The sequence below is a fragment of the Physella acuta genome, unplaced genomic scaffold, assembly GCF_028476545.2.
Source record: "Physella acuta isolate Inbredline_101_S28 unplaced genomic scaffold, ASM2847654v3 ptg000366l, whole genome shotgun sequence".
Taxonomy (NCBI): Eukaryota; Metazoa; Mollusca; class Gastropoda; family Physidae; genus Physella; species Physella acuta.
Window position 1 is genome coordinate 109,627 of NW_026731885.1, and position 17,248 is coordinate 126,874.

At 36.3% G+C, this 17,248-nt stretch overlaps 1 protein-coding gene and 1 long non-coding RNA gene across 3 annotated transcripts in view; both read left to right on the forward strand.

The window, feature by feature from the left end:
* Positions 1-9,255, forward strand: part of LOC131941575 (dynein axonemal heavy chain 2) — a 75,036-nt gene extending 65,781 nt beyond the window's left edge. Inside the window, exons 81-91 of one of the 2 annotated variants that reach the window (XM_059300885.1) lie at positions 299-490; positions 906-1,090; positions 3,137-3,231; positions 4,266-4,393; positions 4,577-4,693; positions 5,670-5,819; positions 6,286-6,462; positions 7,059-7,133; positions 7,623-7,773; positions 8,117-8,137; positions 8,585-9,255. In XM_059300885.1, coding sequence (XP_059156868.1) covers positions 299-490; positions 906-1,090; positions 3,137-3,231; positions 4,266-4,393; positions 4,577-4,693; positions 5,670-5,819; positions 6,286-6,462; positions 7,059-7,133; positions 7,623-7,773; positions 8,117-8,137; positions 8,585-8,739 — 1,446 coding nt within the window. In that variant the 3' untranslated portion in view covers positions 8,740-9,255. The remainder of the gene's footprint in view (positions 1-298; positions 491-905; positions 1,091-3,136; positions 3,232-4,265; positions 4,394-4,576; positions 4,694-5,669; positions 5,820-6,285; positions 6,463-7,058; positions 7,134-7,622; positions 7,774-8,116; positions 8,138-8,584) is intronic. The other variant, XM_059300886.1, reaches the window with a different exon arrangement.
* Positions 9,256-14,136: 4,881 nt separating this feature from the next.
* Positions 14,137-15,951, forward strand: LOC131941600 (uncharacterized). The gene is made up of 2 exons (XR_009386661.1): positions 14,137-14,283; positions 15,664-15,951. It is a non-coding gene; the product is annotated as an uncharacterized LOC131941600 (long non-coding RNA).
* The last annotated feature ends 1,297 nt before the right edge of the window (positions 15,952-17,248 follow it).

Consider the following 17,248-nt stretch of genomic DNA (forward strand, 5'->3'; position numbering starts at 1 on the left):
TAATGCAATTTATTTTAATTACTAATGTTACATGTATTGCTTATATTACCAGCATCCATAATCAATTATCCCATTCATTGTCTAAACTAGCCATCCTTTATCCAAAAAAAAATTCATAAAATAGTATCTTAGTCACCTAAATTTAATTTATACTTCATCAGCTATTCTCACAATAAGTTCCTCCTATTCTCACAATAATTGTTCTAATTTCCAATCTGTTCTTTCCACTTTGACTTCACCTATTCTTCCACTTGTTCAACTCCACTGAGACTGTGCTGACTGTAATACTCTCCAACAGGGGCTAAAGGCCAACATGAAGCGTCTGTACAACCTCATCACAGAGCAACAGTTCCACCGCTGCCACAAGCAGGAGAAGTATAAAAAACTCCTCTTCACTCTCTGCTTCTTCCACTCCATTCTACTGGAGAGGAAGAAGTTCCTCATGCTGGGCTGGAACATTGCTTATGAATTTAACGACTCAGATTTTGAGGTACCTCTCTTCAACATTTTAAAATTTCAGCTACTGTTGTTGTTTTTTTTTTTTGCTCAGCTTCATAAAGATCAAATAATATTTTTACAATAATTATCACTATTCTAAATTTTTAAAAGTCATTATATTTACTTTGAAAATGCTTGCTGTTATACTTTAAGTTTTATTAACGATAAAATAATATTTTTCATTGAAATACTTTTTTGAAATAATAAGCTCAATAATATAGGTCTATAAAAAAAGAAATATCTATTTTTTTTTTTGTGAATAAAATTTACTGAAATAATAATTTTTAAAATATACAACATTTTAAATGCAATAAAATGATTATGAGATATCAAAAAAAAAAAATTAAGTTGTTGAGAATAGTTTGAATGGATTCATTTTTTTTTAACCTTTTTTCTTTTGTGGCCAGGTTTCTGAAAATCTGCTGTCTATTTATCTGGATGGTTATGATGAAACACCATGGGAAGCCCTGAAATATTTGATTGCAAACATCAACTACGGTGGACACGTGACAGATGACTGGGATAGACGCTTGCTCATGACTTACATTGCTGACTACATGAACGAATCTGTTCTTACAGTTCCATTCAACAAGTAATATTTCTTTTTGAGTCAGAGATTCTCTTTATTATTTAAACTAGCCGTCCCGGCTAGGCGCTGCACTGGCCTCTTTATAAAACCTATCTGTAAGGGACCATGACTTTTGTGTTTATTATGCAGCATATACCCGGCATTGCCCAGCTTTAGGAAATATATTACTTTTCGAATTAACCCTAACCACATCAAAACCAAAACACACAAAACATGCAAACATAACGCAAACACAAATGAAAACCCAAACACAAAGAAAACCCAAACACAAAGAAAACACAAACATAAAAGCAAACCCAAACACAAAGAAAACACAAACATAAAAGCAAACACAAACACCAACGCAAACACAAGTTAAAAAACAAACAGAAACACAAACACAAATACAAATAGAAACGCAAACCTAAACACAAACAATAACTCAAATAATGCAACATAAACACAAACATTAACACATAGTGCTCACGGTCTAGTCCGTAGCACCCAATCGCACCTGCCGGTCGCCGGCGGAACTGCCTGATTTAACTTAGTAAACGACTATAATACCCCAACTTATCCATAGGCTTTTGCACTTAAACGAACGTAAGAGTTATAGCACTCACTGGAAGGCCGGGGACACCAAATAGCACTCTGTTGGGACGTCAGACGACACCCTGGATTCGATTTAGTGAAAGTCTATAATACTCCCAGCTTGTCCTCAAACACAGAGAATATTTAGGAGCGGCCAGAGAATATTTAGGAGCGGCGTCTAAACTGTTTAAAATAAAAATGAGTAAACTGTACGTTCAGTGTATAAAATAAACATAAGGCAGTATTTAAATTTACCTACCACAGTGCATTTTATCAATCCATGCTAATGTATGTAATTATTTTCTTTCAAGCACCAAAACAAACAAATATTTTTTCCAGATTTTTTTTTGTAAAGGGAAGTAATTTTTTTTCCGTGATCTTTCAAGGGAAGTAAATTACCAATTAAAGGAACAAAAGAAAATAATTTCAAACATAATTTAAGTTATTGTGATTTTCTTTGATTTTGTTCATTCTTAATGATGTTAATTAAAATAGTAAGTTTGGAAATTGAAACTTTTTTTTAACAAAACTATCAATATTAATTTTTTAAATAATATATTTAGAGAATAAACACTTTAAGAGTATTACTTCACTTGTCCCACATACTGTCAGGTTTGACAAGAAAGTTTGTTCATATAATAAGATTCATCTTGTGGAATTTTTTACTTTATGCATATCTGTTCACTGTCCTTGGTCACATACTTCGAGCTTTATATATTAAAATCAATCTATCTTTATCTAAATATACTGTAAAGTATTAATAGTGACAAAATCTAATCTAATATTTACAAAGTGCATGGTGTACCATGTGAACATCAAACCAGTCTTTATTTAAACACAACTTGTCTTTCTAACTGGCTGCAAGCAAATGTTTGAAAGCTAGTTCATCACCTCAGTCTCTTTATATGAGAGTGGCCATTATAGATTCTCTCATTTTCTTACTTCACAAAGTACTGTAAAGAGTACCATGTTAGCTTTAGGGCACTACCTTCCTTCTTGTAGTTAAAGAACTCTGTAATGTACAATAAATACCTTAGACAAACACCTTCAACCTTCTCCATCTTTTAGTTATTTTAAATTTTTGTAAATAGATTACAATAGAATATATGGACCTGTGATATGAGTTTAAAGCTGTATTTACACATACTTTATTTTTTCCTACTGACCCTGGGATAATGGGTTCATTCTGGTCATTGAAAGATTTACCAAGAATCATAAAGATATCCTTGAATCCCAAGATTCACTTAGGATGATTATCATTAAGATATCCTTGAATCCCAAAATTCACTTAGGATGATTATCACTAAGATATCCTTGAATCCCACCCATCTCCAACATAAAGGAAGTAGGTTTTGGCAACCCAAAGTGGCCATTTTGCCCTGGTCCAAACTTTGGTTTTAAATGTCAGATCTGTTTTCCTTGCTCTTATGCAGATGGTGGAATAAACTATTAAATAAGTGATATCATTATCTTATCCAGGCTGTCCTCACTACCAACATATTACATCCCCAAAGATGGCCCCCTCTCATCCTACAAAGAGTATGTCAGCATGCTGCCCAATGTGGATCACCCAGGTAACTTTACATTATCACCAGATTTTTTTCAAAACTTCATCTTAACTCTGTAAGACTGGAGTGAAGCAACACTTCCAGTGTTCAATATTTCCTCTATTTACTCCATTGTTTTGAAGGATCTACATTTGTATTCATATACCTAAGTCATAATATTGCTACAGCAGTTGATTTTATTTGTTTTTACGACTTGTAGTTTTCTCTTTTGTTTGATTTTTTTATTATATAGAAATATTTTTAAAAAACTGCACCAATAATGCAACATTTTTAAACACTGCAGGAACCTACACAGACACCGCATCTTATAATATAATGAACCAAAATTAATGCATTTATTCTAATTTTTTAATGGGAAAAGTAAAACTTTAAAGTTTATCACTTTTTTGTGTCTAAGAGGGCTTTCACACATAGGGTCAGGAAAGATGTTATTGCCCTATTAGTGGTTTTAAAGAGGGGTAATATACATTATGTGATGAGTGCAATTAGATTTCAACCTAATGAATCCCACGCTAACCATGTGTTATTAGATTTTAACCTTATGAATTCCCCACTAATCATGTGTAATTAGATTTTAACTTAATGAATCCCACTAACGATGTGTCCATCTACACATTATTTGATGAGTGTAACTAGATTTTAACCTTATGAATCCCACACTAACCATGTGTAATTAGATTTTAACCTTATGAATCCCACACTAACCATGTGTAATTAGATTTTAACCTAATGAATCCCACACTAACGATGTGTCCATCAACACATTATTTGATGAGTGAAATTAGATTTTAACCTAATGAATCCCGCTAACGATGTGTCCATAAACACATTATTTGATGAGTGGAACTAGATTTTAACCTAATGAATCCCACACTAACCATGTGTAATTAGATTTTAACCTAATGAATCCCACTAATGATGTGTCCATCAACACATTATTTGATGAGTGTAATTAGATTTTAACCTAATGAATCCCACACTAATCATGTGTAATTAGATTTTAACCTAATGAATCCCACTAACGATGTATCCACCAACAGAGGCGTTTGGCCAACATCCCAACGCTGACATCTCCTCTCAGATCCAGGAGACCAGGCTACTCTTTGACACTCTACTGTCTCTACAGCCTCAAGTCTCAAGCTCAGGCGGGGAGAGCAGGGAGGACAAGGTACACTTTAGTTAGGGGGGGGAGGACAAGGTACACTTTAGTGAGACATGGGGGGAGGGTAGAAATTAATTGAAATGAAAGCCAAAATACTTCATTTAATGGTAGACCTATATGTAAAGTTTAGTCTTCTAAGAAATTTATTGTCTTATTCATTGAGATGATGTTGTAATATTTTTCCCTAAGGTGTTGGAGTTAGCAGCCAACATTTTCAAACAAATTCCAGAGAACATGGATTATGATGGCACGGCAAAGATATTGTCAGTGGATCCATCTCCACTCAATGTGGTTTTGTTGCAAGAGGTAAGACTTGCCTCCCTTGCTATACATTGTTAAAAGTAAGCTTTGCTTCCCTTTCTCTTCTTTCTCTTCTCTACATTTTTACATAGTCACAATTTCAAATAAGCCAGTTGTAGGTGAGGTCTTTCATGCTAGTTGAAGGAGTAGAAGGGACATGATGAGTTGAGACCACTTTCACATTAGTAGGACAGAAACTTATTTTAATAGTTTATTTTTAACTCCTTAAAAAACAACAAAATTATCTAGGCCACTACATGGACTGGTTTTGATTCAGCATCAAAAATTTTCTGTGTGTTTGTTCTTCAGATCCAACGTTACAACATACTCCATACATTTTCTCTCTACAGATCCAACGTTACAACATACAACATACATTTTCTCTCTACAGATCCAACGTTACAACATACCCCATACATTTTCTCTCTACAGATCCAACGTTACAACATACTCCATACATTTTCTCTCTACAGATCCAACGTTACAACATACAACATACATTTTGTCTCTACAGATCCAACGTTACAACATACAACATACAACATACTCCATACATTTTCTCTCTACAGATCCAACGTTACAACATACTCCATACATTTTCTCTCTACAGATCCAACGTTACAACATACTCCATACATTTTGTCTCTACAGATCCAACATTACAACATACTCCATACATTTTGTCTCTACAGATCCAACATTACAACATACAACATACTCCATACATTTTCTCTCTACAGATCCAACGTTACAACATACAACATACATTTTCTCTCTACAGATCCAACGTTACAACATACAACATACATTTAGATCCAACGTTACAACATACTCCATACATTTTCTCTCTACAGATCCAACGTTACAACATACAACATACATTTAGATCCAACGTTACAACATACTCCATACATTTTCTCTCTACAGATCCAACGTTACAACATACAACATACAACATACTCCATACATTTTCTCTCTACAGATCCAACGTTACAACATACTCCTGAATGAAATCAGATCATCTCTGACAGCTCTTGAGAAAGGTATTCAAGGTCTTGTGGTGCTCACTGTTGACCTTGAGAATATCTTCAACTGTATTTTTGATGGCAGGGTACCCCCACTGTGGGAGAAGGTAAAATAACTATCCAGCTGTTTTACAGGTGAAACATGTGGCATAAAGACAAAGTTTAATTATGTTAGAGAATAATTTTGTCAATTTACTTGGGACAGCGTGGCCTAGCAGTGTAGAGCTAACCCAAAAGTCTGGGTTCAAGTCAGTGCCCTGAGTCCACCCAGCTCTAATGGGTACCTAACTCACATTAGGGAAAGCTAATGTAGCTGATCACACTATCCCTTCATATTTTGAGGTCACCAAAACAGGTGAACTCTACTTGCCCCATGCACTGTCAGGTTCCAAGATGGAGCTAACTTGTTTATTTTTAGACAGATATTGTATTTTGGTTGTTTTTTTATATATATTTTTTTAGTAGTTATTACTTTTTAAATAAATTTTATTTTCAGGCAGGAATTATTTTTTAAAATATGTTATAACATATATTCAGGCAAATTGTATTTAAAGATTTTAATTGTACTTTTAGGCTTATAATTCTATGAAGCCCCTGGCAGCATGGACAAGAGATTTGGTGCAGAGAGTGGACATGTTTGCCAAATGGGCCTCACTGGCCAAACCACCCTGGGTCTTCTGGATGTCTGCTTTCACTTTCCCCACAGGATTTTTGACAGCAGTGCTACAAACAGCTGCTCGACAGAATAGTGTAAGTTTATGCTTCAGTTTTAGTTGGTTTTTTTTTTAATAAACTTTTTGTGTCATTTTGGGTTTTTTAAGATTAACTTTAGTTTTAAAATATCGTTATATTAGGTTTGAAAATTAGATTAACTTAAGAAAAAGTTGGAAACGTAATATAAGGGTTTGATTTTTAGAACATCTCTAATTACCTTTTCTATATAGTATATTAGTTTTGGTTTAACTTTAATTATCAGTTGTTTTTTTAAGTGAATGTTTTTCCAATGCATCCATTTTTATTTCCAACTTTTGTCTTTATTGAAGTCTTAGTCTATTGAAGTAATTATGTTGAGGGAGATCACACATACTCAAAGCTTGACTTAAGCATTGTTACATTACCAAAGTCTAGCTTTTTTAAATGTAGTTGTGGAGATTTAGTACTGGGATACCCTTCAACACCCACCCCACTTCATAGTTTAAATACCTTGATTTCTCTGACTTAGTTCACTGCTCTGTATAAAATTACCCTTGCTGGTTCTCTGTATATTAGTTCTAATTCTTCATATTTTTATAATCAGTTTTCTTTTTAGCTTAATTATAATTAATTACAATTTTTATCTTGATTAGCTTTCTGTGGATTCATTATCCTGGGAGTTTATTCCTCAAACTGTTGATGACAGTAATTTGACTGGACCTGCTAAGGTAAGAAATAAACAGGTTTTTGTTTTGAATTTAAAGGGGGAAAAAGAGCATATTATAATTTAAGCAAAAATGACAGAAAAAGCAATTTGTGCTGACTCTAATAAATATTTGATGATATTTACACCAACATGAGAATTGTAATGGTAAAACAATTGGAATTCTAATTTACATAATTCACATGACAAATATGAGTAGCAAACCTATTTTCAAGCATGTGAAAACATTATATCCAGCAGAATAGTACTTTTGTATTGTAGAAAAGTTTCCGTGGTTAGAGATTTGGGTACACTTCACCATTGAAGGATAATAATTTTTCTTTAGTATTAATTTTGTCTCAAGATGTATTTTGGTTGGCAATACAGAAGAATTTCCCCACCACTTCCCTGGAAAAAATTTCCCCACTTCCCTGGGAAGAATTTCTCCCTGCTTACAATGCCCCCCACACCCCTGCTGACACAGATTACAATGTCCCCCTCCTTCTGTTGGCAGGATGGTGTGTACGTCAAGGGGTTGTTCCTACAAGGTGCAGGTTGGGACAAGAAGAACGCAGTCCTAGTTGAAGCCAACCCTATGCAGCTGGTGTGCAGCATGCCAACCATCCAGTTCAAACCTGTCGAGTTCAAAAAGAAAGGCAGCAAAGGTAAAATAAAAATCTGGAGCTGTATGTCCTATCAGTTAGTCAAATATATCAAGGGGATGAGCAAATGATTGTCTCTGTTGTGTAAAACAGCATTAAGATATAGTTGTAGTTGATAGAGTTGACTTTACAAATTGTGGTTTGACATAAGTTTACTGTAAATATAGCTGGCTGGATTTCATTAAATGACAATTTTAGCCCTTCATAACTCAATCACGTGTAAATGAAAGACAATGTTTACTTCATATTAGACAGATATTGTGTAACAGATATTCTTTGACATAATTTGTATGACAGATATCTTACATTGGAAAATAAAATCTAAAATGTGATTCTTTACATTCAGGGCCTAAAAAGAAGAAAGAAAGTAAATACGATAAAAAATTCATTTTTATTCACAGTTTAATTATATTTTAGTGATTTCTATTTTTATTGATATTTTGTACATTGCAATTACTGTTTGAGATTTTAGTATTAAATTTTGGCATTAATAGGGTTATTCTTTTCAGCTTTTAGAAGGTTAAAATATTTGTGTTTTCTCTACAAAACAGCTAACTTAATTTGTAACTAATGATCATAAATTTCTATATCATTCACATCTGTATTCACTTTGAATTAGGTATTGGTGAATAACAATACCTAATTAAAATATGTAATGCAGAGTGTAAAAATATTTGTTATTGTTAATCTAAGTGTATTTAATTATTATACACCTTTGCTTGTAGAAATATATCTTGCTCATCTGTTTACTTTAAAGGATTTATTTAGTTAAAAGAGTTGAAAACATTCTAAAGAAAACTGGTTGTCCTTTCAGGCATGTACACAGCACCTTGCTACTACTACCCTGACAGGGCAGGAAAATCTGGCCGCCCCAGCTTTGTGGTGGCTGTTGATTTGAAGGCAGGAGACAAACCCAGCGACCACTGGGTCAAGAGAGGCTGTGCTCTACTCATGAGTTTGGACTATTAAACCTTTTTGTTTTACGTCCGACTCAGACTTCATAGAGCTAGAATTACTTCAGTATTATTTGAAGTGACTGCTGAAGAATATTCATTTGTGTAATTTATTTGTAAATATAAAATATGTGTTGAAATATTTATAGACTGCTGAAATTCTTTGTATTTTATAGCTATTTCTACAATATTATTTTTTTAGTATTTAATAAAATTTCCAATGACCAGGTGTTAAAATCCTATTTGTATTCTAGTTTTAACTAATTCCTGAGTGACAGATCTCATATTGCATGGCATGATATAAGATGCAAGTATATTATGTATATAAATACATTTACGATGATATGTTTTTAAGAGTTATTTGTTGCCAACAACATTCCGTCCTTTAGATTATGTAAATTGATGTTTGTAATTTATATCCAATGTGATATTAAAATTTATAAAATCCACCAGCTTGTGATAAAAAATTTTCATAATTATAGACTTACTACATTCCGTCCAACTTGCCTTATTTTTAATGTTACTTTTTGTTTTAGTTCCAAAATGTCTAAAAATAATTTTGAGAAAGTTTTAAAATTATATTTTATAATTAAGTTCATGTTTAACTGTTTTAAAATGTTTTTAGTTTTTAAAATGTAGTTATTTTATAAACTTTACAAGTTTTATTACGGTATTTATTGTTGACATTGTTAGTTATTTGTGCTTAATTTATTATTCAGTATTTGAAAAAAAAAATGTGAACATGAAAATAAAACTGCTAATTTTTTAAATAAAAACTTTACACATCTTTATGTATAGACTGTTGATATATAATTGAAAAAATAAAAAATATATTAAAACAACTGCATGTCAATTCTATGGGCGTGTTATTTCAGTCAACATATGATTTTTGTTTTGTTTTTGCATCCATCTTCATAGCAGGAGAATCTAGGTCAAAAATTATTGTCTGATCACAAGAAGGTGATTGGTGGTAATTGATGATAAGAAGGAATGGGGTAAAAAGTGAGATATAAGCACATAACAATAAGGAGTTGTATGATTGTGATACATGTGTCACTCATGATAATGGGCCTACGTGTTTCGTCTGGTGATGATACAATCAGTGTGTCATTCAGACTTTTTTTCTCCGGGGGGGGGGGGGGGGTGTCGGTAGACTTTCTTCGGGGGGGGGGGGGGGGGAACACTGTTAAAAGTATATCTTTTCTATATAAATTTCGTTCGGGGGGGGGGGAGTAGAATGGAGATGCCTGGAAGAAACTCTGGATACAAGTATCACCTCGTTCTTTTCTTCGTTCGAGGCTTTTTCGAATTTAACAACTTTGCCCGACTCGACAACGCCTCCATCACAATTAAGGATGGCCATTGACTCCGATTTCAGCCTTTGTATAACCAAGAACAAACTACAACCTACTTACGAGCATCATCTGCCCGAGGGTTTGAACTCGAGGCTTTTCTGTTTAGCAACCATGCGCTTGACCACGCCGACCCCCCCCCCCCTAATCACCTCGTGATAATAGGCCTACATGTTTCATCTTGTTGTGATACATCTGTCATCTGATGGTGATACATCTGTCATCTGATGGTGATACATCTATCATCTGATGGTGATACATCTGTCATCTGATGGTGATACATCTGTCATCTGATGGTGATACATCTGTCATCTGGTGGTGATACATGTGTCATCTGGTGGTGATACATGTGTCATCTGATGGTGATACATCTGTCATCTGATGGTGATACATCTGTCATCTGATGGTGATACATCTGTCATCTGATGGTGATACATCTGTCATCTGATGGTGATACATCTGTCATCTGATGGTGATACATCTGTCATCTGATGGTGATACATCTGTCATCTGGTGGTGATACATCTGTCATCTGATGGTGATACATCTGTCATCTGGTGGTGATACATCTGTCATCTGATGGTGATACATCTGTCATCTGATGGTGATACATCTGTCATCTGATGGTGATACATCTGTCATCTGATGGTGATACATCTGTCATCTGATGGTGATACATCTGTCATCTGGTGGTGATACATCTGTCATCTGATGGTGATACATCTGTCATCTGATGGTGATACATGTGTCATCTGATGGTGATACATGTGTCATCTGATGGTGATACATCTGTCATCTGATGGTGATACATCTGTCATCTGATGGTGATACATCTGTCATCTGATGGTGATACATCTGTCATCTGATGGTGATACATCTGTCATCTGGTGGTGATACATCTGTCATCTGATGGTGATACATCTGTCATCTGATGGTGATACATCTGTCATCTGATGGTGATACATCTGTCATCTGATGGTGATACATGTGTCATCTGATGGTGATACATCTGTCATCTGATGGTGATACATCTGTCATCTGATGGTGATACATCTGTCATCTGATGGTGATACATGTGTCATCTGATGGTGATACATCTGTCATCTGGTGGTGATACATCTGTCATCTGATGGTGATACATCTGTCATCTGGTGGTGATACATCTGTCATCTGATGGTGATACATCTGTCATCTGATGGTGATACATCTGTCATCTGATGGTGATACATCTGTCATCTGATGGTGATACATCTGTCATCTGATGGTGATACATCTGTCATCTGGTGGTGATACATCTGTCATCTGATGGTGATACATCTGTCATCTGGTGGTGATACATCTGTCATCTGATGGTGATACATCTGTCATTTGATGGTGATACATCTGTCATCTGATGGTGATACATGTGTCATCTGATGGTGATACATCTGTCATCTGGTGGTGATACATCTGTCATCTGATGGTGATACATCTGTCATCTGGTGGTGATACATCTGTCATCTGATGGTGATACATCTGTCATCTGATGGTGATACATGTGTCATCTGATGGTGATACATGTGTCATCTGATGGTGATACATCTGTCATCTGATGGTGATACATCTGTCATCTGATGGTGATACATCTGTCATCTGATGGTGATACATCTGTCATCTGATGGTGATACATCTGTCATCTGGTGGTGATACATCTGTCATCTGATGGTGATACATCTGTCATCTGATGGTGATACATCTGTCATCTGATGGTGATACATCTGTCATCTGATGGTGATACATGTGTCATCTGATGGTGATACATCTGTCATCTGATGGTGATACATCTGTCATCTGATGGTGATACATCTGTCATCTGATGGTGATACATGTGTCATCTGATGGTGATACATCTGTCATCTGGTGGTGATACATCTGTCATCTGATGGTGATACATCTGTCATCTGGTGGTGATACATCTGTCATCTGATGGTGATACATCTGTCATCTGATGGTGATACATCTGTCATCTGATGGTGATACATCTGTCATCTGATGGTGATACATCTGTCATCTGATGGTGATACATCTGTCATCTGGTGGTGATACATCTGTCATCTGATGGTGATACATCTGTCATCTGATGGTGATACATCTGTCATCTGATGGTGATACATCTGTCATCTGATGGTGATACATCTGTCATCTGATGGTGATACATCTGTCATCTGGTGGTGATACATCTGCCATCTGGTGGTGATACATCTGTCATCTGATGGTGATACATCTGTCATCTGGTGGTGATACATCTGTCATCTGATGGTGATACATCTGTCATCTGATGGTGATACATCTGTCATCTGATGGTGATACATCTGTCATCTGATGGTGATACATCTGTCATCTGATGGTGATACATCTGTCATCTGATGGTGATACATCTGTCATCTGGTGGTGATACATCTGTCATCTGATGGTGATACATCTGTCATCTGATGGTGATACATCTGTCATCTGATGGTGATACATCTGTCATCTGATGGTGATACATCTGTCATCTGATGGTGATACATCTGTCATCTGATGGTGATACATCTGTCATCTGATGGTGATACATCTGTCATCTGATGGTGATACATGTGTCATTTGATGGTGATACATCTGTCATCTGATGGTGATACATCTGTCATCTGATGGTGATACATGTGTCATTTGATGGTGATACATCTGTCATCTGATGGTGATACATGTGTCATCTGATGGTGATACATCTGTCATCTGATGGTGATACATCTGTCATCTGATGGTGATACATCTGTCATCTGATGGTGATACATCTTTCATCTGATGGTGATACATCTGTCATCTGATGGTGATACATCTGTCATCTGATGGTGATACATCTGTCATCTGATGGTGATACATCTGTCATCTGATGGTGATACATCTGTCATCTGATGGTGATACATCTGTCATCTGATGGTGATACATCTGTCATCTGATGGTGATACATCTGTCATCTGATGGTGATACATCTGTCATCTGATGGTGATACATCTGTCATCTGATGGTGATACATCTGTCATCTGATGGTGATACATCTGTCATCTGATGGTGATACATCTGTCATCTGATGGTGATACATCTGTCATCTGATGGTGATACATCTGTCATCTGATGGTGATACATCTGTCATCTGATGGTGATACATCTGTCATCTGATGGTGATACATCTGTCATCTGATGGTGATACATCTGTCATCTGATGGTGATACATCTGTCATCTGATGGTGATACATCTGTCATCTGATGGTGATACATCTGTCATCTGATGGTGATACATCTGTCATCTGATGGTGATACATCTGTCATCTGATGGTGATACATCTGTCATCTGATGGTGATACATCTGTCATCTGATGGTGATACATCTGTCATCTGATGGTGATACATCTGTCTAGTGACAACACAGACACTTTGAGGAACAGATGGTGGGAACCGACTGACTAGGAGAACACGAGTAGGACACACGGCTAAAAAATGTATGACCCTGCGGTAATATAATGTTATATGGAATGGAGGGTCTACATTTATTATAAGGTGAGGGGGGGGGGGGTGTCCATTAATGACGTCATGTGCTCAGGAAAATGGCAAACAAATGTGAGGATTCCATTTTTTTTAACAAAAGACATATTTAGTATTTGTGTCGAAAGATTGCGGTCATGTTGAGCAGAGTATCACTTAGGTCTTATATCTGTGTCGTAAGATCAGAGGCGTAGCGAGGAAGGGGGGGGGGCGGGGGGTGCGGATCGCACCGGGTGACACCATTTAGGGGGGTGATATCAAGGCAAAAAATAGCAAAATATATAGAGAAAAGTTTGAGGGGGGGGGTGCAAATCGAAAGTTTGAGGGGGGGTGCAAATCGAAATTTTGAAAGTTTGTCCCCGGAAGGGTCGCTACGCCTCTGGGGGGGGGGGGGGTGTGACACCATAAAGTGCCGCACCGGGTGACACCCGACCTCGCTACGCCACTGCGTAAGATTGCGGTCATGTTGAGCAGACTATCACTTAAGTCTTATATCTGTACCAAGTCAAAGGTGACACGCGATTTGACTTCTGCGTGCGCGAGGCCGGTGTGACGTTGTCGTCTGCCACCTGTACGTTCGACTGAAGCTTCCCACGAACGAGATTGCGTCGTGTGCTGAAATTCTATTTGTCAGTTTGGCTTCACCGGTAAGTGGCTGTTATTTCATTTGTTGCACTCATACTTTTTAGACAGCTTCATAGATCTAGATGTAAGTAATTATATAAACAGCTCTTTAAAGATTGGTTTGTGAAGTCGATTTCTATGTAAGCAACAGAGGCGTATGTAGAAATATATCATGGGTAGGGATGAGTGTTTTCAATAAAGTCGCAACAAGTGTTATTAATTATTTTTTCTGAATATTTTTATATTTAAACACTTTGGTTAAATGTAATAACCGCTGTGCAATAATGATAGTAAGAGATATGACAATATGACCACACTTTTTTTTTTTACTACCCATGCCTTTGTGGTTATTGAACAAAACGGTGTGTAATTTCGGGCAGATGAGGCTCGTTAGCTGGGGACAGCCACTCTTCTAGGAGAGACAACTCCAAAATCAAACAACTGTTGCCTTGTAGTTTGTTCTTGGTTGGACAAAGGCTATGGAAGCAAATCCAAAAAGAAAATCAGGCTGAAATCGGAGTCAATGGCCTCAATGGCGCATAACCAGTTGACACGTAATCCTTAATTGTGATGGAAGCATGTTCAAGTCGGCAAAGCTCATGGTTGATAAATTCGAAAAAGTCTCGAGTTCAAACCATCCGGCAGATAAGGCTCGATCCCTCCCAACACAAAAAAATTAAGAACGAAGAAGAAGAAAAGGTGTGTAATTCTTTTAAAACATCGAAAAATGGAGTTAAAACGATGGGACTCTGGAACAGCAAGCACAAACACACATTTATATATTATTCCGCAACGATTTTAAGAGCGTGAGTTGTTTTTACAACATTGAAAATGTTGAAACTTTACACATCAAGCGAGACGAGTACATTGTTGCCAATAGCTTTAGCTTACGGGAAACGACTTTGATTTTGGGGGTCCCTGGGCAAGGTTCTAGCCAGGTTTCAGTGCATGTAAATGCTCCAACTTTTCACTTGTATGTTTCTGTTATTGTTTGTTGTCTTTCATTTTAACTGAATAAATACACGAACCCCTTCTACGTACGCATTAACTCACTCTTATCCATACCCTGCCAACGCCAGTTGTTTTTATAGATTTTATAAATATGGCAGAGTGAGTAGAGTTTTGTTTCTTTAAACTAGAGATTGGAGTGGTCACTATTTGGTCCGCCCAAAGCCCAACCGCCCTTTCTTTCCCCAATCCCCAACTGTAGAACTGTAGTGCGATGCCGATCAAAGCTGGGGGATTTCCCACGAACGCGATAGCAATCGCCTGCTTAGTTACGCCATCTTAAGATCCTTCTTTTTTAGATATGTAATTTAATTAAGTGGTATCAATCATTTGTTTTGGCATATATTTTTACCATCTCTTCAAGAGTTTCAGCATTGTTTATGTTTTATTTATAGACTAACCAGATACAATCATGAGGCCTTTGGTCAACACAAAAGAGACGAGAAAAGAGAAAAGAGAGAGGAAATTAGAATACGACAAAAACAAACAAAATTTATGGCGGGTGACAATACCAGCATTCCTCGCAGTAATCGCTCTCATCGTTTTATTTGTGTATGCGAATACAAGACCCAAAAACTATAAATAGACGTAACAGAATTCTTGAATTATACGACAAAAACAATAATTAATATGTGTACATTATAATTTCTTGCTTTTTACAATAAAGTTGGTGGAGTTTCTCAAATTTGTTTTAAAATTTAAATGCGATAAAATCTGGCATTTGCGGACTTAACGCAATGAGTTTATCTGAAAAATTGAAAACCCTACTGTGTAATTTATTATAGTGGTTGTGAGAACTAGGTGTGTCAGTTGTATTGAAATGTGTTAACATTTAGTATACACACGCAAAACATTAAGAACATAAGCTTGGTACGGCTCACACACATCGCAGCAAATAATTGGAGTTTTTCATGCCGGTTTGCGTGACATCTGGTGTGGCATAAAGTGTGATGTGGTGTGGTGCAAAGTGTTGTGCAGAGTATCGTGTGGTGTAAAGTGTGTGTAGTGTAGAGTGTGGTGGGGTGTAGAGTGTGGTGTGATGTGGTATAGAAAGTGGTGCTGCCCAGAGTAAACAGAGACCTGTGTTAATAAGCCGTCCTATTGTTGTAATATAAGACACAGGTGTAGGCCTATAGCCTCAGTTATCTCAACACACACTCATCTGACAGAAGAAACAATATGCCTGTAACAGATGCCGCGTGATATATACAACTAATAACACTGGACGTTGACTCGGGATAGATATATATATATATATATATATATATATATATATATATATATATATATATATATACATATGTATATACATACATATATATATTCATATGTCCCCTATAGAAGGGCAATAAAGATATGAACACAGGATGGATTGACAGCATTGTATTACCTATAAGCTTCACTAATGAACCCAGTTGTCGATCGTTTGTTTACATACCGCCGACATGGAATTAAATAACAAACATTCACCTGCGTTGTCCAGATATTCCATTAGTTGTTCGATATCGCTCTTAACTGTGTACTAAAAACGGATTCCAAGCATCCCGCATAACTCATGTAATAACACACTGGATGTTTTTGTTTGACTATACAAATAGCTTAACTACACACCCGAGTGTGTGAGTTTGATTGATCGTGTCAAAATAGATTGAGCTAATCAAGCAACAGATGTTTGTATTCTCCAAACTCCATTATAGCGGATGAGTGTATAGTTTCATGCTTTTGAAGGACGTATAAAGTATTGAATGGAATGTTTGAATCTTCTACGATCGACTTAGTCCCTTTCTGTGGAGGGTCATTCTGAAGGACACACGTGATCAACATTCAGTCATCTCCCCTGATCATCTCTAACGTAGTAGGTGCCAGCCATATTCCCCTGCAAATAAATGCCACTTCTTGGATGCACTACGTTAGATATTTACATTATTTTACATCAATTCTAGTCCCGTTAATCAATTAAGTTTAAATTTTTATAAGCTG